Raw genomic sequence first — 23302 nt, forward strand, 5'->3', positions numbered from 1 at the left:
TTCAGAAGGATACATTACTCAATATTTTCACAATTGAGATATAGTGACAATTTATGGTAACACATCATGATGTGTGTTTAAGTTGAGAGAACTGATATTTGTAATTTGATGTAGGGTACAATTAAGGTTATTATCCATCTCGTTTTTGTCGATACGAATAGTTTTATTGTGTATAATAGGATTAAGATTAATTATGTAAAAGGGAGGGTTTATAGTATATTTTGTTGGCTTTATCCGTAATCAATAGGAGCTCAAAGACTTTGTGTGTAAAGTGGATGTACTAGATGGAAATAAAGTGAGATTAGGAAATTTACATCTGTTGAAGGACACATCTTTTGAGATAATCATTTGAACCTCATTGTTAAAGAATTTGCAACCTTTGTGATGAGGTGAAATACCTATAAAATTACACTCATCACTTTTGAATTGTAATTTGGTTTGATTATACAGCGTAAGAGAGGGGAAGCATGGGTATTCAAACAATTTGAGGGACTTATAACTGAGTAAAGTTTTTTTAAGGGCTAAGTACCGTGAAAATAAGTTAGACATATTTGAGGCGGAAAGTATATTTATAAGGTAGAATGATATGATAAAAAAATTTACCCCAATAGATGAAGGAAAAGTTGTGTGTGTAATAAGAGTTAGACTCGTCTCCACAACATATATAGTTTTCATTGGGGACCCTTTTCCCCGACTAGGGGATCATTTTTTTTTCTGGGAGATTCATCTCGTTTTTTATAGTCTTTCTTTATGTCTTAATACTCCTTTTTACCAGCGTCTTGGTTATACCGAGTAAGTCGTATTTTCTTGATCAACTCCTTAATCAAAAGTGTATGCATCCGTCAGTATTGTGTTTGTGACTTTTGTGGAAATAACATTACTTTGATTTATCCGTCTTGGACAACTCCCTGTCTGATACATGTTCTTGATCTCACCTTTTTTAAATTCAGTGTTTGCATATTCTTGACAAATTTTATCTCTTGATGTGTTAAAGAGAGTGTATGATGAAAATTTGGCTTTAGTTCCTTGGTCTTCGTCATCCTGACGATATTTGGAGTCTTTGTCAATCGCTCGGATGTGTTCGGAGTTCACCACTCCCCATCTCCTCCCTCTTTATTTTCTATGATTTCTTCCTCATATTTAATATAGGGTTATTCCTAACCAACATGTTATTTAGGCTATGGTTCCCTCGAGTCCTAGATTTTCACGGAACATGTCGCTCGACCTCAACCTTTTCTTAAATATCTAGCATTTCATATCGTTGTTTGTTCCGCCAACTTATACTATTACCTTTTTGAATCAATCAATGTATTCCTGCAGGGTTTCCTTCTTTTTCTACGAGATCCCGCTGAGCACAACTATGGTGGTGGGGTTTTACTTTAGCATTGTGAATTAGGCGGCGAAGGAGTCGCATAATTCCTTTCAAGAACTTATGCTTCCGTATTGGAGGGCCTCGAACTACATTATGGAGGCTCCATTAAGGGTTAACATGAACAAATTGCATCTCACAATACCTCGAGCATAATAATAGTCCATCATGTATCTATATACTCAATACGTTTGTCTAGATTTCATGCTCCATCATTACTCTCAAGCTTCTTGGGATTTTCAATGATTTGGAGGTCATGCTAATGAGGGCGCCTCTTGAGACCGAGTTACTCTTTTGATTAATGGCTTATGCTTCTACGCCCTGTCGCTCTTCCCTCTGGGAGTTGTGTGATGGCATCGTTGATGAAGAAAATCATCTGGCGGTGTATGGCTTCCGCCTCTTCCTCCAGAACCATGAGGCGGAGTCAGATGTCTTCAACACTGATAGTGGCCCGATGATCTAGGGGCCTCCCTATTTTTAAAAATAGTGTCAACAAGGATAGGTTTTGGTTTGACTCTCTACTCTGTGCTTGAAACAATCTCATGCACAAAACTATCCTTTAGGGGAGCAAATTGCAAGTTTTCTTCGACCCGACATATCCTTTCAGCGAGAAAGTGTGAATTATGTGGTTGCACTAGGTTATGTCATTTGCCTCTTACGTTCCTAAACTAGCTTGAAATTGTTGGAGATTGTGAATCATTTCATGTCTAATAATTATAGGTTGTGAATAAGGAATCATTGATATTTGACCTTAGAGCGATTTTAGATAGGGTTTGAAGATTGAAAGATCTTGAAAGGTCCCTTATCAAACTTTTACGTGTGTTGGATTTTATGGCGTTGGAAATGTATAAGGGAGTAACTAAGATCGAAACATCTTCAATCGATATATGAAGTGGAACCTCCCTTATTGAATTAGGAGTGTTGGTTGTAGTAGTCACATCGTTGGCGTTACATATGGTGGTTGAGTGAGTGACTTTCCTTGCTTCCATAACGGTAATAACTAGATCGACAATCTATAGGATGAAGAGATTGATACTTTGAAAGAGGAAAGATCAGTGATCTAAAAGAGAAAAGATCGATGATTTGAAATCGTGGTGAAGAGATGGTGGTTCTTTGTGGAAATTTGCGAGAATCAGAAGTCGATTCCTATAGACAACACCCCAGATCTGGACTAGAACTAGAAGTAAGTGGATATCAAATGAAATAGACTTCTATTGCGGTGGAATGCGCTTCTCTTACGAGTGAGTGAGTGTGGACCTACAAGGTTAGCATTCCTACGCTCAATAAATGGGTGAGAATGTAATATGAGTGTATGAATGAAAGAATAATTGAAATGATGTGTGTTGGACTTTATATAGTGTGAGTGGTACTGTCACCACGAGATACGACGCCTCATGTGGATTACCGTCCGATTAGATCTAATGTGGAAAACATGTCAGAGGCTGAAATCCTGTGTCTTCAATTGGGGTGACGTCTCACTTATTCCGCGCATCTTTCTATGTGATATTTGATATTGGGCCTTCTTTATGGATCTTGCGAGAGAAAAAAATTATGGATAAAAAATAATAAATACTATATAAATATTTTAAAAAATGATTAATTTAAAAATATAAAAAAAAATAATTTTTAATAGACAACTAATAACACATCTTGTAGTATTTTTTTTAAAAGTTTGGTTTGACTAAGTGTGACATAGAATATGTCACAGTTCCACGTCGGTTGTTCTGGCTTACTCGGTTCCCTAGTTGGTTGCTTCGTCTTCGCACTTTCCTTTCATCTCCCAACTAAACTAGTTGATGTAGGACTATTTTATTTTCTCGCAACGACTGACTTTTGATTTTCCTTTCACATCATCTTCTATTTTATGCTAATGCAACAACCATTGACACCTTTAATTTCCTATATGGCTTCTTCATGGTTTCTCAAACTGGCTTTTAAATTCCTTCATCATTTCGCATGGTAACCAAATTATTCCTCCTTACTTTCTTTCATCTTTCTTAGTTGCCTTCATATATCTTCACATTATTAATTTAAAGTACTTAAATGGTTTATTCCTGCTAATCATCACTGCCATACTTTTATTTCCTTCACTTTTTTAGGCCTCTTGTTGCTCTGGTGTATCCTATGTAAGTTATTGTTCTTGGTTTTTGTTCTACCCAAAAAGTTTCCACCTTTTACATTATTATTGTTTCACATATTTTGATCTTTTTGTGATTATGATTCTTGGACAGGTGTGCTTCCATTCAAGCAATCGAGACTGATTCTTATGCAGAAACTAAGAATTTGATCTCATATTGGATACTTCTTTCATTCATTTACCTCTTCGAGTATGCTTTTACCAACCTTCTTTTACGGTAAATTCTTCACTCAATGTAAATTAATGTTGCAAATGACTCCCTTCCCTTTTGTTATTATAAAACAAATTCATGAAGTTTTTAACTACTTCATTCACATGTTTCATATCAGGTTTCAGGTCTGGCTCTACATTAAGCTAATGATAATCTTGTGGCTCACCATACCAGACTTTGGACGAGCTTCTTGTGTTTACAATAACCTTATTCGCTCCGTGAAACTGCAAATAGTCACATGGAGGTTAAATAACTACCGGATGAAGTGGTTATTGGAGAAAGATGACTTTTTAATGCCTGCAGAGATATATGTGAAAGAAGTTGGAACTGAAGCATTAGAGAAACTCATTGCTAGCAAGGTAAATAGTTGTGATATTTGTATGTAGTTATGATATCTGCATTGGCAATTGAAAGTTGTAGTTAAAGAATACAATGTGTATTTCTCACCTAAAAGACAAATGATATCCTAGTTAGGGATGATAAAGAAACATTGAAGCTAGATTTTTTATTTTAAGTGAGTTGTGACAAGTTATTGTACAAATCAACTCTATTTGTCTTAGGAGTTTCTTGTGCAGACAAATGTAGAAAGACCGGAAACAAACATCAAAGATTTGGAGGCTATTGTTAAAAAGGAAATTCCTGCAACCCAACAAGTAAGGCTTTCTTCACGTTTAGATCAAAATAGAAATTTCCCAAAGACAAATTTTATTAAACTGCGGGAAGACTTGAGGGGAAGTCCTGCTTATGTTAGCTTTGTTATGCATAGCCGGTCCCAAGTTCGGATAAAAGGAGAGGATTGTGTTAGGCAGTCGACAGCTAATGTAAAACTTTGTCGAATCTCTATGACATGGATCAACTATGAAATAATGTGAATGCTAGGTCGAGCATGGCCGGCCCTGAATAGAACATTATGACGATGGAAGTTGATCCATGTAGCCGACCCACGTAGTGAGATAAGGCTTGGTTGTTGTTGTTGTTGTATTGTATGGTTAGCATGAATTACTTCATCTGTATGCTATTATTGAACAATGCAGGATATTTCTGTCATATCTGAAACTGTGCCAAGTCAAAATGCATCAGCAGCCACAGTAGAAAACAAAGTTCCTCAGAGTTCTACTTCTACACGAAAGGAAGCACAGAAAGAGTGGAATTGTGCTTTATGTATGGTAACAACATCGAGCGAGATAACCTTGACTTCCCACCTAGGTGGAAGGAAACACAGGGCTGCTGTTGAAGCTTTGATAGCAAAAAAGCAACCTAACTTGCAGAAGCAAAACTATGCAAAAGCGACAAACGAAATCACAGCTACCAACAGTAAAGAAACACCAAAAGTAATGTTTTGATGTTAAGTGTTGTGAAATTAATAGAGTTCTTGTGTGAGTCAATTCTACTTGTCCCGGTTTCATGGTAACATTTATTTAGAGTACTTATCGAGGGAAGCTTCTTGTGCAGACAAATGGAAAAAGACTACAACCAGAACACACAGAAATCAAAGATTTGGACACTATTGCAAAAAAAGAAATTCCTGCAACCAAGCAAGTAAGGATTCATTCATAGACATTTTATGGTACACAAGTGAAACAGGTGTTGTAACATGCACAAGTTTGCTCTATCATTAGATCAATAAGTGTCTCCGTTGAATCAAGTGAAGATATAATGGAATACAAACTTGTGCGAGGGGCAACACTAATTAAAATTTTAGACTTTTGTATGCTAAGAGGTCATTATTGTGTGAATATGGTGATCATGATTTTTGTTGTTACCATTGGTGTTGTTGGTGTTAGGGAACCTCTGCTAATATTGCGGCAAGTCAAAAGGCATCATCTGCCATATTAGAAACCAGTGGAACATTGGGGAGAGACACAGCTGGTGGTGAAGTTTCTCAGAGTTCCGCTGCTGCACAGAAGGAAGTGCAGAAAGAGTGGGCTTGTGCTTTATGTTTGGTGACAACATCGAGCGAGACAACCTTAAATTCGCACCTCAGTGGAAGGAAACACATGAATACTATTGAGGCATTGAAAGCAAAGAAGCAACCCACCCTGGAAAAGAACCTTTGTGAACCATTTAGGATGGTTAATTCGAAAATAATATGTAAAGTTTGTAATATTATGCTTCCAAGTGAGGAGTACATGGCCTCTCACATAAAAGGGTGGAAGCACTTGTCTAAGATTCAAACTTGATGGTTACTTTTGAAACTTGTTGAAAGGAAATTTGGTGTATCAAGCCTCTAATTAGCTTGCAAACCAATTTAAAAAAATTAAAACATTGAAAAAAATCCAAATAGTTTTGGATATGTTTAGATTTTCTTTTATGAAAATCTCTTATATTACATCAGATTCCGGATTGATTTTTTAAAATCGAATATTTATTTATTTTTGTTCATTTTGGTTCTTAATGTAAAAAATTTATATTAGTTACTTTAACTTTTTAAAATGTACCTAGAGAAAAATTATGAAATTAATAGTTAAAATCGTTGCTAATTAGAAAGATATATAGTGCAATTTCCAATTTTCCTTTCGACTGATGGTCCAATAAAAAGAGTTGCACACTTTATATAACATTCCATGTTACATTCACATTCCAACCAAAGATAAAACATTCTCCCAACTATAATAAAAGATTTTTTTTTGGTATTAGTGTAATATTTAATAAATACTAAATTTATTTAAGAGAGTGCTTCAAAAAATTTATTAAATGTATTCACTAATAACTCTATATCATTTTAATTTAATATTCTAATATTAAAAAATGAATAGAGTTTAGTAAAATCACTCTCTTTAATAGTTATTCTTTAGTTTATTTAACAATAAAATTATTGATACCAAATCTTATAATAATATATGTTTGATACAAAATTATATGAATGATTAGTTTTGAGAAGAGGGAAATTATATTTTATTTAGCGAATAAATGTATGAGTACTTAATTGTTACTTATATTAAAAATTATTATGTATATTTATACTTAAATGTATATAGTTATATTTTTAAAAATATTTTACGAATTACTGTTGGTAAAAAAAATATAAGTTTGATTATTTGTTAGGTTTGATCAGAAATATATTGTAACTAGGATTTAGACCTTTGAAATAATATATTTAAAATTTTAAATATTATTTTATTTTTTCTAACTATGTCATAAATAGCGGAAATCATAATAGGTGGTCGGTCCACCGAATCTTAAACGAGACTCTGATACCATGTTAAGAAATGTGGTTGAATCTAACTCATCCTTACAAAATCGGTTGGTAGAATGAGAACTGTCTTCACTTATAAAGTCATGTTCATGCTATATATTATTCAATGTGAGACTCTTAACATTGGCCTCAAATAAAGTGAGAGAACAAAATTAAAAAATATGAAATTAAGAGACAAAATATTAATTTTAAAATACTCCTAGAAGGATCTAAACTTCATTTTCTTAAAAATAAAAGAAATTAAAATTGCATCTATATTTAAAAAAATGAATGACTTCTTTTTTAACAAATAAATATCTTAAATATAAAATAAAAGAAAACGATAAGCTTCCCCTTTAAGATTTTTACGTTTTCTTTTATTTTTGATTGAATTTAATATATTTATTAATGATATGTATTAGAAATAACTACTATAACATTAAATACATAAAAGTCTTGATGAGAAAAGTTTTTATTTTTTAATTTTTCCTTTAATTATTATATTTTTAGTCCATATAAAATGGTGAAATACTTAGGAAATTGAGTAGTAGTAACAATTTTCAAAAAAAGAAAAGAGAGTTTGATTTGACCTGATTCTGACATAGATTATTCCTCGTTGGTGTTCTCTCTTACTTCATTCCCTAGTTGCTTCATCTTCACACTTTCCTTTTACATGATCGTTTATGGCTTTTTCATCATGGCTTTCAAATGCCTTCATCATTTTGCATGGTATGCTCCTATCTCATTTTTATCATCACTCTTGTTAATTTGTTGAGAGAAAAAAACACTAATATGATTTCTCATTGTTTTATTTCTTTCTACTTTCTAGGCCTCTTGTTGCTCTTGTGTATCCTATGTAAGTTATTGTTCTGTGTGTTTCTTGTACTCAAAAAGTTTCTATCTTTTATATATTATTGTTTCACATCATTTTGATTTTTTTGTGATTATCGTTTTTGGACAGGTGGGCTTCCATTCAAGCAATCGAGACTGATTCCAATGCAGAAACTAAGAATTTGATCTCATATTGGATACTTCTTTCATTGATATACCTCTTTGAGTATGCTTTTATCAACCTTCTTCTATGGTAAATTCTTTGCTCTCAAAAATCTAAATATGGAATTTTATATCAGGAAAACTCATTTAACCACTTCATTCCCATATTTCATATCAGGTTGCGGCTCTGGCTGTACATTAAGCTACTGATCATCTTCTTGCTCACCATACCGGACTTTGGACGAGCTACTTACGTTTATAATAACTTTATTCGCCCCGCGAAATTGCAAATAGTCGTCGCATGGAGATTTAATAAGTACTGGAAGAAGTGTTTTGTCGAGAAAGATGACTTTTTAATGCATGCAGAGAGGTATATGAAAGAAAATGGAACCGAAGCCTTAGAGAAACTCATTGCTAGCAAGGTAAATAGCTATGTCACAATATGGCTATGTCTCAGTTGTGATATGTTACAAGTTCTTGTATAAATGAATTCCACATGTTTAATGAGGGAGTTTGACCTTGTGCAGACAAATGGAGAAAGAGTCCATACTGAGAACCTAGACATCAAAGATTTGGAGACTATTGAGAAAAGGGAAATTCCTTCTACCAAGCAAGTAAGACTTCATTTATATCCTCTCCTAACATAAATCTCTCCGGCACGATTATTCTTTTAGACTCGGGGCATTCTAAGAGGTCATGTGAGAAAGTTTTAGTCTTACAAGTACATATAAATTGTGTCTGTGCTCATGATCTTTGTTGCGCTTGTTATTGTTTGCGGGGATTTAGACTAATTGTAGTTATATTTGAGTTGTTTCTGCATTTTCATCCAAAAACCAAAATATAGTCACAATGGCCTATTTAAATGACTGAAATAGTTGCCGTCTTGCATGAAGTATTTAATCTCTATGCTAATATTTGGACGTTGCAGGATATTCCTGTCATGCATAAAGTTGGGCCGGGTCATAATGCATCATCAGCCATAGTGGAAACCAAAGGAACATCAGAGAGTGACAGAACTGGTGGAGAGGTTCCTCAGAGTTCTTCCACACAGAAGCAAATGCAGAAAGAGTGGACTTGTGCTTTATGTTTGGTAACAACCACGAGCGAGATAACCTTGTGTTGGTGCAAAGGTAGAATAAAAGATGAATATTCTATTAAGAGAATGACGGCTACAAAAAGGATTAAAAGTTACAATGATTGACACCCTATTTATAAGCTAAAACTAGGGTTACTATAATAGGATAAAATACTAAAATACCCTCTAACAAACTTAGGGGCTAAGAAAATAATACAATTTAAATATGAATTAAATCTAATAAAATCTAATACCATCCCTTAATTCATATTCCATCAAAACTTATAACACCAATTCCATCCCTTAATCTGAGAAATTGGTCAGTCTTGATAGCTTTCGTCAGAACATCTGCCAACTGCTTCTGAGTGCTACAGTGTACAACTTCTAACACTCCCCTCTGAACTTGATGTCTCAGAAAATGATACTTGGTCTCAATGTGCTTGCTTCTCCCATGCAACACTGGGTTTCTGGCAAGATTGATTGCAGACTTGTTGTCAATCATCAGCTTCAGAGGTTTGTTTACTTTAATCTTCAGATCCTGCAATAGATTCAGAATCCACACAGCTTGGCATGCAGTAACAACACCTGCAATGTATTCAGCTTCACAAGTTGACAGCGCCACAACAGGTTGCTTCTTGGAACACCAAGAAATGGGACCTCCCAGAAATTTGAATAAGTACCCAGACGTACTTCTTCTGTCAACTCTGTCTCCACACCAATCAGAATCTGAATAACTCAGAAGTTCTGACTCATCCTTTCTTCCAGAGGGAAATAATACTCCATACTTCAGAGTTCCCTTGATATACCTCAGAATCCTGACTGCAGCTTGGTAATGGGACCACTTAGGTTTACTCATGAACCTACTAATCATCCCAACTGAATAACAAATATCAGGTCTGGTATTGCACAAATACCTCAGAGAACCAACCAACTGTTTGAAGATTGTAGCGTCCACATCCTTTCCATCAGAGTCAGAGTCCAGCTTCTGATTTGTATCAGAAGGTGTGACAGCAATCTTACAATTCTTCAATTCAAATCTCTTCAGAAGTTCTAATTCATACTTGAGCTGATGCAAAATAATACCTTTCTCAGAGTATCTGAACTCCATCCCTAGAAAGTATGTCATTTTGCCTAGATCAGTCATTTCGAATTCATTCATCAGAACTTTCTTGAACTTGGCTATCTCCTGTTCAGAACTTCCAGTCAGCAGTATATCATCAACATATAAACATACCAGAGTCATATTTCCTTCAGAAGTATGCTGAACATAGACACCGTACTCCATCTCACATTTCTGAAAGCCTTGCTTCTTGAAAAAAGAATCAATCTTCTTATTCCAAGCTCTGGGCGCTTGTTTCAATCCATATAGAGCTTTGTATAATCTGTACACCATCCCTTCCTGATTCTTTTTCACAAATCCAGGAGGTTGTGACACGTAAACTTCTTCTTCTAATGGACCGTTCAGAAATGCAGATTTTACATCTAAATGCATCAGAGGCCAATTCCTGTTAGCAGCTATTGCAATCACCATTCTGATTGTTTCATGTCTTGCTACAGGTGCAAACACTTCAGAGTAATCCAGCCCAGGTTTCTGTAGAAATCCTCTGGCTACCAACCTTGCTTTATGTTTGCCAATTGAACCATCTGGCTTTAACTTCTGCTTGAAAACCCATCTGACGCTGATGGCTTTCTTGTCTTTTGGAAGTTCTGTTAGCTTCCAAGTCTTGTTCCTCTCTATAGCATCAAGTTCTTCTTTCATGGCCTTCAGCCAGAGCTTCTGCTTAAGAGCCTCTTCTGTACTTATGGGTTCAGAGTCTACTAACATGGCACACTGAATAACTTCTCCTTCAGAGTCTACTTCAGTGTCTTGCAGCATGTCAAATTCTGCATATCTTCTGGGGATGTTTCTGACTCTTTGTGGTCTCTGAACTTGTTCAGAGTCTTCAACTTCAGAGTTTCTACCTTCAGATGGTTGACTTCCTCCAGAGCTTTGACCATCTGAAGGTTCTGGCATATTTCCAGAGTCTGAATTGCCACCAGAATTTGGATTACCATCAGAGTCTGGGTCATCAGAGTCTGGATCATCAGAGTCTGGATCATCAGAGTCTGAAACATCAGAGTCTGGAACATCAGATTCTGGATCACTATCAGAGTCAGAATCAACGTCAGAGTTTACTCCAACCTCAGAAATTCTGAACTCTGACCTTTCTTCAGAAGTTCTAACATCAGAATCAGATTGAGACTTATCCCAATTCCAAACTTCTGATTCCTTCACAATCACATCTCTGCTGAATTCAATTTTATTGGTTTCTGGACAATAGAGCTTGTATGCACCTGTACTGTGGTACCCTATCAGAATCATCACTTTGCTTCTATCATCCAGCTTCTGTCTTCTGGCTTCTGGAACATGTTTATAGCAAACAGAACCAAACACCTTCAGATGACTAACATTTTGCTTATCTCCAGTCCACTTCTGTATTGGAACTATTTCCTTCAACTTCTTCGTAGGACATCGGTTGAGTACATACGTTGCGGTGGCAACAGCTTCTCCCCAGAGCTTCTGAGGAAGCTTCTTCTCCTTTAGCATGCTTCTCACCATATCAAGCAAAGTGCGGTTTCTTCTTTCAGCAAGACCATTGTGTTGAGGGGTATAAGGAGCAGTAACCTCATGCTCAATTCCATTCTCCTCACAGAACTTCTGGAACTCTTTGGAGTTATACTCACCTCCACCGTCAGTTCTAAGAATCTTCAACTTCTGACCACTCTGATTCTCAGCCTTCATTCTGAACTTCTTGAATTCATCAAACACCTCGTGTTTAAACTTAATAAGGGATACCCATGTCATTCTTGTGAATTCATCAACAAATAACACAAAGTATTTATTCCCTCCAATCGATGCTACTGGAAATGGACCACACACATCAGAATGTACAACTCCCAAGGCATGTTTTGCTCTTGGAGCAGTTTCTGACGCAAATGGCAATCGTGGTTGTTTTCCTTCCATGCAAACTTTGCATGATTTTTCAGGCTTCTTAATTGCAGGAATTCCATGTACCAACTTCTTTGAATTCAGATGTTTTAAGCTTCTGAAATTCAAATGACCAAATCTTCTGTGCCACAGCTCACTCTCCTTCTCAGCACTTGTTGCACTAAGACATTCTGAGTCTGCAGTTCTGACATTCACCTTGAATGTTCTATTCCTTCCCTGTTCTGACTCCATAATCAACTTCTGATTGCAGTCATACAGCTTCAGAAGATTGTCCTTCATGGTAACTGAAAAACCTTTCTCAATTAATTGTCCCACACTCATCAGATTGCTTCTGATGCCAGGTACATACCACACGTTCTGAATCAATGTTGTTTTCCCATTGTTCAGAGTCACTCTGACATTTCCCATACCTTCTGCATTAAGATATTTGTCATCAGCACATCTGATCTTTGTCCTCTTTTCAGAGTCAAAGTCAACCAGCCATTTCTTGTTTCCAGTAAGATGATTTGAACAGCCAGTGTCCATATACCACCAGTCTATCAGATCCATATTATCAGATTCAGAGGCCATCAATAGCACAGATTCGTCATCAGAACTTCTGGCTATATTTGCTTCTTCTGATTTTCTCTCCTTGTTTGACCAACAATCTCTAGCAAAGTGACCAAACTTCTTACAGCAGTAACATTGGATTTTCTTCTTGTCATACTTCTCTTTTCCCTTCTGAGCATTCTTTTGTCTATCAGAGGTTGAGCTTTCTGACTTCTGACCACCATCAGATCTTCTCCTGGCTTCTGACTGCTTCTGATACCTCCTATCAGAAGTTGCTTTCAGAGCCTGTTGCTCTATTTCCCTTTCAGAAGTTCTCTCAGTCAAACGCAACTCTTGCGCTTCTAGACTGCTCTGCAGCTCTTCAATTCTCATGGTGCTCAGATCTTTGGAATGTTCTATTGCTACCACAATGTAATCAAATTGAGAGGTAAGGGATCTCAATACCTTCTCCATGATTGTTTCTTCAGAAAGAGTTTCTCCACACGCTTTCATCTCATTAGTGATCAGAATCACTCTGGAGATGTATTCAGAAACTTTCTCATTATTCTTCATGTTGAGATTCTCATATTGCTTTCTCAAGGACTGAAGCTTCACCTTCTTCACTGATGCGTCACCACCATAACATCTAACCAGTGTGTCCCACGCAGCCTTTGCTGTCGTTGAATCTGCAATCTTCTCAAACACATTTACATCAACACATTGATGAATGAAGAACAATGCTTTCTGATCCTTCTTCCTTACTTCCTTCTGCGCGTTTTTCTGTTCATCCGTCGCATCTGCTGCTACCTGAACATAACCATCAGTGACAAGATCTAGAACATCTTGAGCACCGAACAGTACACGCATTTGGATCATCCAACGATTCCAGTTTTTGCCGTCAAATACTGGAAGTTTGGTGTTCATGTTGCCGTTTCCGTTCATCTTTCTACCTTGCACAGTACACTCAGATTTCTCACACAGTGTTTCCCAACCCACAGAATTAAAATTCTGATCAGATTTTGTTCAAAATTCAACACGAATCTAAGAATCAAAATCAAACACACAAGACCTCACGTTCACTCGTGTTTCCCGTGTTTCCCAATGAATCCGAACCGGAGCTCTAGATACCAATTGTTGGTGCAAAGGTAGAATAAAAGATGAATATTCTATTAAGAGAATGACGGCTACAAAAAGGATTAAAAGTTACAATGATTGACACCCTATTTATAAGCTAAAACTAGGGTTACTATAATAGGATAAAATACTAAAATACCCTCTAACAAACTTAAGGGCTAAGAAAATAATACAATTTAAATATGAATTAAATCTAATAAAATCTAATACCTTGAACTTCCACCTCAGTGGAAGGAGACACAGGGCTAGAACTGAAGCTTTAATAGCAAAGAAGCAACCTACTAGAACTGAAATCATATCTACTGATAATAAGGAAATGCTGAAGGTCGGATTTTGACATTAAGTGTTGTAAAATTAACACAGTTCATGTATGAGTCAATTCTACTTGTTTCTGTTACAGAACATTTAGAGTACTTAATGAAGAAGCTTCTTGTGCAGACAAATGGAAATCAAAGACTTGAAATAGACAACAAAAACATCAAAGATTTGGAGGCTATTGAGAAAAAGGACATTCCTACAACCAAGCAAGTAAGGGTTCATTCATTCATATGTTAGTTTGTTGCGCACAAGTGAAGTAGGTGTTGTACAATGCACAAGTTTGTTTCTATCAGTAGAAAACAAAACAAAGTTGTGCATAGTGCACCACTATGGACCGTGTCTTTATAGCGCTTTTTAAACATTCCAAATAAAAAAAATTAGAAAAATTAACCATCTAATTTTCCAATTGAATACATACATTTGCATAAAAAATTTACTTTTTTAAGCCGTTAAAAAGTTCTCGTGGAGCACTTAGGATTTCTTTACTTGTATTATATATATTGTGTGGATGTGGTCATGACCTTTTGGCCATTATTGTTTGTTGCTAGAGAACCTATGCTATGTGGCAAGTCAAAAGACATCATCCGGCACAGTAGAAACCGCAGGAACAGCAAGATAGAGACACAACTTGTGGAGATATTCGACAGAGTTCTTCCACACAGAAGGAAGTGCAGAAAGAGTGGACCTGTGATTACAATATCATATGTATAAACAATCAATATAGTAAGTTTACCTTCAAAATAATGTTTCACAAACATAGGATGATCCCTTTGACACTGTGAGGATCCTTGCTTCTTTATAAATGGGGAACATTTTTTAAACCGCGCTTGAGAGGAAACTATATTTCAAGGCATAAAAGGACTTTTGAAGTTTACAAACCTTTTCATTAAACTCATATTTAAACCTAGCGAGGGAATCCATATAGACTTTCTCTTCTAAATCTCCATTTAAAAAGATATTATTTGCATCCATTTGTTGTAAATGTCACTCTAAGTTTACAACCAATGAGAGGAGTACTCGAATGACGTTAAGTTTCTATGTAATTAATATGGTTTTGTAACGCCTTTGGCAAGAAGCTTTATACCTCTCAATTGATCCAATTGTCTTACTCTTAATGGTAAACACCTAATTACACTCCACATTTCTTTTTCCTTTAGAAATATTATCGTCTTTCTCGTTGGAAATCTCCCAAAATCTATGGAGAATTTCAATCAATCTTGATGAACAAGATTGTAATTATCCACACAATAACAACGAAAAGCGAAGAACAATGGAGAAAGAGAGTGTGTAGAACGATGAAGGAGAAGAAGAATTAAATTTTACAGAGTTTCTCTCTGCCCACAAACTGTGGAAAACTTCTTATTCACTTTGCAACTACAAAATACTGTGGATACAATGTTATGAATGCTCTATTCACCTCTCTTACAAAATTAAGGGTTACTCCCTCTATTTATAGATTTAGGTTAACTTGGACCTAAAGCCAAAACCCAAAACTATAAAAGCCCAAAATAACTAACACTACTTAACACACTAGGTGGTTGGACACTTCCTTGCTCTGTCGAGCAACCTGCCTCGACACAAGGAATTACAATTCAACACACCACATAATTCATTGTGTCTAAGCTTTCTACATTCATCATAGCTCTTAGCTTTTTGAACACTTCGACATGCACTCCCTTCGTCATGATGTCTGCAATCTGATTCTCAGTTCTGCAGCATTTCACTTTCATCTTCCCATCTGCTACCTGCTCTCGAAGATAATGGAACCTCATTTCGATGTGCTTGCTTCGACCATGTGCTATCGGATTCTTCGTCAGATTGATAGCTGACATGATGTCGATCTTCATGGTAATTGCTCCATGACTCTTCGCTGTTATATCTTCGACCAGATTCACCATCCACGTTACTTGACATGCGCAAAGAAAAGCAGTTATGTATTCTGCTTCGCATGACGATAATGCCACTACTGCCTCTTTTCTTGAACTCCAAGCAACTGGTGCACCACCTAGCATAAACATATAGCCCGTTGTGGATTTTTGATCCTCAGCATCACTACACCAATTTGAGTCGGTGTATCCCACTAATTTGCGTTCTTTTCCATCATCAGTTGCAGGAAATAAAATGCCATAGTCGAGAGTTCCTTTTAGATATCTTAGTATCCTCTTAGTCGCTGCTAGATGTGATACCTTTAGCTTCTGCATGAACCTACTCACCATACCTACACTGTATGCTAAATCAGGCCTTGTGCGACAAAGGTATCGAAGTGACCCAATAAGTCTTATATATTGGGTTGGGTCGACATCATCTTCATCTGAATCTTTTGACAGTTGTAATCTGGGCTCAGTTGGAGTCGAAGTTGGGTTGCAATCTTGAATCTCAAATTTCTTGAGTATTTCGTCTGCATACCTCCTTTGACGCATCATCAAACCTTTACCACTCTTGTAGAATTTAATGCCAAGAAAATATGAAATGTCACCCAGATCTGACATTTCAAATTCCTTGTTGTGATCACCTTTGAAGTCTTCGTTCTCCTTCTTGCTGCTACCTGTTATCAACAGGTCATCGACATAGAGGCATAGTATAAGCAATTCACTCTTGCTTCTTCTTACATATACTCCATGTTCAGATTTGCACTTCACAAATTCTTTCTTCCTTAGAAATCCATATATCTTCTTGTTCCACGCTCTTGGAGTTTGTTTAAGTCCGTACAGGGCTTTATGTAGCATGTACACTTTTCTTTCTTCGCCATGTTTCACAAACCTAGCTCGTTGTGCAACATAAACTTCTTCTTCTAAGGGGCCATTAAGGAATACACATTTCACATTCATCTGACACATCTGCCAGTTGTTTATGTTTGCTAGACCAGCAACCAACCTGATTGTTTCGATCCTAGCAATAGATGCAAAAATTTCATCGAAGCGATTCCTTCTTTTTGAAGAAATCCTTTTGCCACAAGTCTCGCCTTGTGTCGAGTCACTTCTCCTCTGGGATTCAACTTCACCTTGTATACCCACTTCACATCAATCGCCTTCTTGTCTTGGGGGCAATTCGACAAGTGACCAAGTGTTGTTGACTTCGATTGACTTCAGCTCTTCATTCATTGCTTTCATCCACTTCGAATCTTTCAATGCCTTAGCTGCATTGACAGGTTCGACATCTGCGTAGAAATCATAATGTACCAGCTCACCTTCTTCATCGACCATATCATCTGATGTAATCACACATTCTTGCAATCTTGCGGGCATGTGTCTTATTCTTTGAGGTCTGCTTGTACTTGCTTCACCTCTGACTTCTTCCTATCGAACTTCTCTTTCGACTTCACTAGCTGGTTCATCACAAAAGATTCTCACTGAATTTTTCTTGACATTCTCAGTCCAATATCACTCCTTAATCTCATCTATGATCACGTCTCTGCTTATCACTACTTGCTTATTCATTGGGTCGAACGACTTGTATCCTCCAGTCGAATGATATCCTATAAGGATTATCTGACTGGACTTGTCATCAAGTTTTCTTATCAACTGATCTGGCACATGTCTATGTGCTATAGATCTAAACACCCTCAGATGACTCAAGCTAGGCTCGACACCAGACCAACATTCTTCTGACGTGATTCCTTCTAGCTTCTTCGTCGGACATCTGTTCAGGATATATGTCGCAGTCGACACAACTTCTCCCCATAATTATTTGGGTATATGCTTGCCTTTTAACATACTTCTAACCATATTCATGATGGTTCTATTTTTCCTCTCTGTGACTTCATTCTGTTGTGGAGTGTAGGGTGGCACCACCTCATGCAAAATCCCTTCTTTCATACATAATGCATCAAAATATTTCGACACATATTCTCCACCACCATCAGTACTCAAAATCTTGATCTTTCGTCCGCTTTGTCTTTCGACCATAGATTTAAACTTGGCAAATACCTCGATCACTTCACTTTTCTTCTAGATCAGGTAAGACCACAGTTTTTGACTAAAATCATCTATGAATGTAACAAAGTATCTGTTACCTCCAATCGAATCCACCTGGAGATGACCACATACATCAGAGTATATGACTTCAAGAATTGCCTTTGACCTGCTTCTTGCATCCTTACTGAAGTTGTTCTTATGTTGCTTCGCCTGCACGCATTCTTCACACACTTCGTTTGGAATGTCGATTTCTGGTAATCCTGAAACCATATTTCTTCTCTTCAAATCTCTTATGTCTTTGAAATTGAGATGGCCAAGTGTGTAATGCCATATCCGTTCATCTCTGATGGCTGTTGTTGCAAGACACTTATGCTCCATCACATTTAGTTCAATCTTGAAGGTTCTATTCTGAGACATTGGAGCCTTCAAGATCAACCTTCCATTTGAGTTGAGAACTCTCATCATCTTGTCTTCGATCGACGCCTTGTAGTTCTTTTCGACCAACTGCCCTATGGTGAGCAAATTACTCTCCATGTCTGGTATGTACAACACATTTGAAATTACTGACCTCTTGCCATCTTTCCTCATAATCAGAACATCACCAACACCATCAGCTGCTAGAGTGTTGTCATTTGCAAATTTCACCATGCTCTTCATTGAGGGCTTTATGTTGACAAACCAATCTTTTCTTCCAGACATGTCTGATGAGCATCCTGAGTCCAAGTACCACTGGTCCTTGAATCTCTCTTCATCTTTTGTTGTAACCATCAATAACGTTTCTTCTTTTTCGTGTTTCGCCAGCTTTGCATGAGTTTCTTGATTCTTCTGCTTTTCTGGAAAATCACTAGAATAGTGACTACACCTTTGACAATTGTAACACTGAATGTGACTCTTGTCTGACTTTTGACCACCACCTCTTCCTCTACCTACAACACCACCTCTTTGGTTGCCTTGGTTCCAGGGTTTTCTTTGATTCGACCAGTTTCCTTCTTGCTAATTTCGACCAGTCGAATTGTTGTAGCCTCATCTTTCTTTGTTGTCATTCCAGCTTCATTTGCCTTTTCTTTCTTTTGCTGATTGAGCTTATAAAGCCATATCACTCTTCGACTTTCCTGCAGCTCTTTCTGTCATTCTTTGTTCATGAGATTCAAGTGTCCCTTGAAGCTCTTCCTTTTTCAATTTTGACAAATCTTTCGACTCTTCTATGACTACTACCACGTGGTCGAACTTTGGAGCCAACGACCTCAAGATCTTTCCAACAACAGATTGATGTCAACACTTCTCCACATACCTTGATTTGATTCACCAGTTTTGTAACCCTTGTGAAGAAATCAGATATGCTTTCATTGTCTTCCATCTGAAGTAATTCATACATTCTTTTGTGAGTTTGTAACCTCACCTCTTTCACCTTCTCCACGCCTCCAAACGATTTCTCCAGAATTTCCCATGCTTCTTTCGCTGACTCTACATCACTAACCTTTTCAAAATTATCTTTATCAACACATTGATGGATTATAAAGAGAGATTTATAATCTTTCTTCTTTAATTCTTTATGTGCAGCCTTTTCTTGATCTGTCGCAGCTTCTGCAAGCGTTGTTACTCCTTCTTTCACAAGATCCCAAAGATCTTGATAACAAAACACAATCTTCATCTGCTTGCACTAATTCTCATAATTGTTATTCTTGAGAATCGGAATATTTGCTGGAAAATTCCCGTTTGGATGATTCGTTACCATGGTGATTTTCTTCCCACGAATCGATTAAATTGGAGCTCTTGATACCAGATGTTGGAAATTCCCCAAAATCTATGGAGAATTTAAATCAATATTGATGAACAAGATTGTAATTACCCATACAATAACAACGAAAAGAGAAGAACAATGGAGAAAGAGAGTGTACAGAATGATGAAGGAGAAGAAGAATTAAATTCTACAGAGTTTCTCTCTGCCCACAAACTATGGAAAACTTCTTATTCACTTTGCAACTGCCAAATACTGTGAATACAATGTTATGAATGCTCTATTTACTTATCTTACATAATTAAGGGTTACTCCCTCTATTTATAGATTTAGGTTAACTTGGACCTCAAGCCAAAACCCAAAACTATAAAAGTCCAAAATAGCTAACACTACTTAACACACTAGGTGGTTGGACACTTCCTTGCTCTATCGAGCAACCTGCTTCGACACAAGGAATTACAATTCAACATTTCTAAGTATTATTTTGGCTTTTGGTCCTCTTATTTAAGGTGTTTTTAACTTTTGGTCTCCTAGATTTTTGTGGTCTTTGCTTATTTCCTCTTCATTTATGAGGTGGTCATTTGACTATTGTGTCATATTAACAAGTCTGGCTTTTTTTTAATTAAATGAATATTTTAATTAAAAAAACATTGATAATTGTTTTTATTTAACTTATAAATTTATATAATGTTAACAAAATCTAAAAAGCAAAAAACATTTCCTTGTTTACATTTCCAGTTCCTAATTTCCAATTCAAGAACCTTAAGCCCCAATTTATCCTTTGTGTTCAGCATCTTCATCTTCGAATTCCATTATCATCTTCATCTTCTAATTCCATTATCATTGTCATACCCCAAAATTTTCCTGTTAATCTTGCAAGGCATTTTTCAAGGCACTCCAGCTCGTTTTTCAAGACACTGATCTTAAAGGAATAAAGATCCAGCTCACAGGTGGCCAAATCCAGAAAATGGCTCAAACTGGCATGCTCGCTAGGCGAGCAAATCCTTCGCCTAGCGAACCCTTCGCTACACCACTCGCCTAGCGAAGCTTGCGAATATCAGAAATTTTGGGCTTCATTCTGAGCCCATTAGGTCACAAAAATCATTATAAATACCAAGACTTCATTCAGAAAATGGGACGAAAAAAAAAAACAGACAGAAAGGAGGAACAGCAAACCCTGGAGGCTAACCAAAAGAATTCCGAGCAACCCTAAAGGAAACCCTAAAGGAAACTCATCCGCACAAAGGTTACCTCCGCCCAACTCAATCCGACACCGACCCCAAGAGTAATCAGCCAATTCAACGTTGCAATTCGATTGCAAACAGGTTTGCACTATCATTACCGCTTTATGCTCTTAATTTACATGTGATATTATAATTGAATTCATAAATATATTTGAGGTTTTGCATGTGGATTTAAGTATGCATGGATATCTTGAACGTTTAACCGTGTAATTTCTGTAGTGGATGCCATAGGGTTCGGAGCCTGCTGAAATCATACTGCCATTAAACTCAAAACCCGCAACCGTTCGCTAGCACATCGCTGAGCGAACCTGTAGCGAGTGTTCGCTAAGCCCTCGCTAGGCGAGGCAGCAGCTGTCATACCCCAAAATTTTCCCGTTAATCTTGCAAGGCAGTTTTCAAGGCACTCCAACTTATTTTGCAAAACACTGATCTTAAAGGAACGAAAGCCCAACTCACAAGTGGCCCAATCCAGAAAATGACCCAAACTGGCTTGCTCGCTAGGCGAGCAAATCCTTCGCCTAGCGAACCCTTCGCTACACACTCGCCTAGCGAAGCTTGCGAATATCAGAATTTTTGGGCTTCATTCTGAGCCCATTAGGTCACAGAAATCACTATAAATACCAACACTTCAGTCAGAAAAAGGAGACGAAGACGGACAGAAACCCTGGCATAGACAGCAAACCCTGGAGGCTAACCCAGAGAATTCAGAGAAACCCTAAAGGAAACTCATCGACACCAAGGTTATCTCCGCCCAACTCAACCCGACGCCAACCCTAAGAGTGACTTGCTAATTCAAGGTTGCAATTCAATTGCAAACAGGTTTGCATTACTATTATTGCTTTATGTTCTTAATTTACATGTGGCATTATGATTGAATATATGAATATATCTTAGATTTTGCATATTGGTTTAAGTATATATATGAATGTGCAAAATAATATCTTGAATGTTTAACCACGTAATTTCTGTAATGGATGCCACAGGGTTTGGAGCTCGCCGAAATCGTACTGTTCCTGAATTCAAACCCGCAGCCGCTCACTAGCACATCGCTAAGCGAGCATGTAGCGAGCATTCGCTAAGCCTTCGCTAGGCGAGGCAGGAGCGAACGTGACAGTCGCTGTTTTTTTTTCTGTTTTGTCTTATGCTTGTCTGATCTGTTTTATTCTAACCATGTGTTATTTTGCCTGACATTTCTACCGCTGTGTTCCTTTTGTGGTGTAATTCTCGATTGCACCCTGATTTGGTATTCTGACCTGTTTGCTGAATTTTGTAAGGGTTCACATATTCCCGGAAAAAGTAGCTTGCTAGGTATTCCACTTTATTTGTGGGATACCCTTGTGGAGATTCTTCCTAATTACCTAATCGATTATGATATGGAGATTCCCCCTAATTACCTAATTGATTTTAATGTGGATCTAATTATCTAATTGATTACAATTACCTAATTGATTATAAAATATTGCCTTTGAATATGTGATCTTGGACCTCTCTATGTTGCCTTACGGTATTACGGTCATGTCCCGCGAATGTGGGGATACCCTTAGTAAAGACCCTTCGATTAAATCATCATGTCCCTATAAAATAAATCATAGTCCCTCGGATGTTGCCTTCGAATATATGATTTTGTCCCTCGATGACCCTTCGGTGTAGCCTACGGTTAAATGATGATAGTCCCTTCGAATGCTAAGGTATCCTTACAATTGTTGCCTTCAATGACCAATCGATGACCCTACGATGACCCTTTTACATCCGAAGGATAAAACTACTTACTTCTCAATAGTAAGGACAGTTTTACCCTCATAAGGATAGGAAATGCCCATAAAGACCTGGGGTAGGTATAACTCTTAATTGCTGGCTCACGACTTAAAAGACTTTTCACACCTCACACCTTTCAAACATCTTTTAGAAAATCACCACTTGGTATACATTCATACTAGAATCATTACCGAGTTATATTTTTCTAAACAACTTTCAAAACTGAACGAGATAACCACTTTGTATACATTCATACAAGAATCATTACAAAGTTAAATTCTCTTTTCAAAACATTTTCTAAACAATTCACGAACACTTTTTTCAGACAAGAAAAATAACATAAGTGATCAAGCAATTAAGAGCCCATGGATAACCATGGATACAAAGGGTGCTAACACCTTCCCTTTGTATAATGTACCTCCCGAACCCAAAATCTAATCAAGGTCTTTCCTGTTCTTTTCCGCCTTTCCTTATTGGATAAAAGAAAAGTCGGTGGCGACTCTTGCTAACCGCGACATTTGCTTTACAAAGCAAAAACACACAAAGTCAGTTCACCGTATGACAGAACTGGCGACTCTGCTGGGGAATAAATTAAAGAGAGGTTACCTTAAAAACAAGATCGCTTATTCAAATTGTCTGATTTACTTTTAAGGGATTGCTTGGGTATTTTATGCTTGAGTGAAAGATCCTACACCCGGATCTAGTGTACCTTAGGTAAGTAG

The 23302-nt window shown here is 37.0% G+C and overlaps 1 protein-coding gene and 1 pseudogene across 3 annotated transcripts; both read left to right on the plus strand.

The window, feature by feature from the left end:
• The first annotated feature begins 3097 nt into the window (after positions 1–3097).
• Positions 3098–5948, plus strand: LOC127105423 (uncharacterized). 3 transcript variants are annotated; one of them, XM_051042605.1, is made up of 8 exons: positions 3098–3328; positions 3469–3495; positions 3601–3723; positions 3836–4076; positions 4278–4370; positions 4752–5048; positions 5170–5256; positions 5502–5948. In XM_051042605.1, the coding sequence occupies exons 1-8, from the start codon at positions 3234–3236 to the stop codon at positions 5895–5897; spliced, it is 1359 nt and encodes a 452-aa protein (XP_050898562.1). In that variant the 5' UTR covers positions 3098–3233; the 3' UTR covers positions 5898–5948. The 3 variants fall into 3 exon arrangements, with proteins under 3 accessions (XP_050898562.1, XP_050898563.1, XP_050898564.1); XM_051042606.1 differs by having other exon boundaries at positions 3099–3328; positions 4293–4370; XM_051042607.1 differs by lacking the exon at positions 4278–4370 and having other exon boundaries at positions 3099–3328.
• Positions 5949–7589: 1641 nt separating this feature from the next.
• Positions 7590–8532, plus strand: LOC127102738 (HVA22-like protein a; annotated as a pseudogene).
• Positions 8533–23302: the final 14770 nt, after the last annotated feature.

This window comes from Lathyrus oleraceus, chromosome 7 (assembly GCF_024323335.1).
Source record: "Lathyrus oleraceus cultivar Zhongwan6 chromosome 7, CAAS_Psat_ZW6_1.0, whole genome shotgun sequence".
Classification (NCBI taxonomy): Eukaryota; Viridiplantae; Streptophyta; class Magnoliopsida; order Fabales; family Fabaceae; genus Lathyrus; species Lathyrus oleraceus.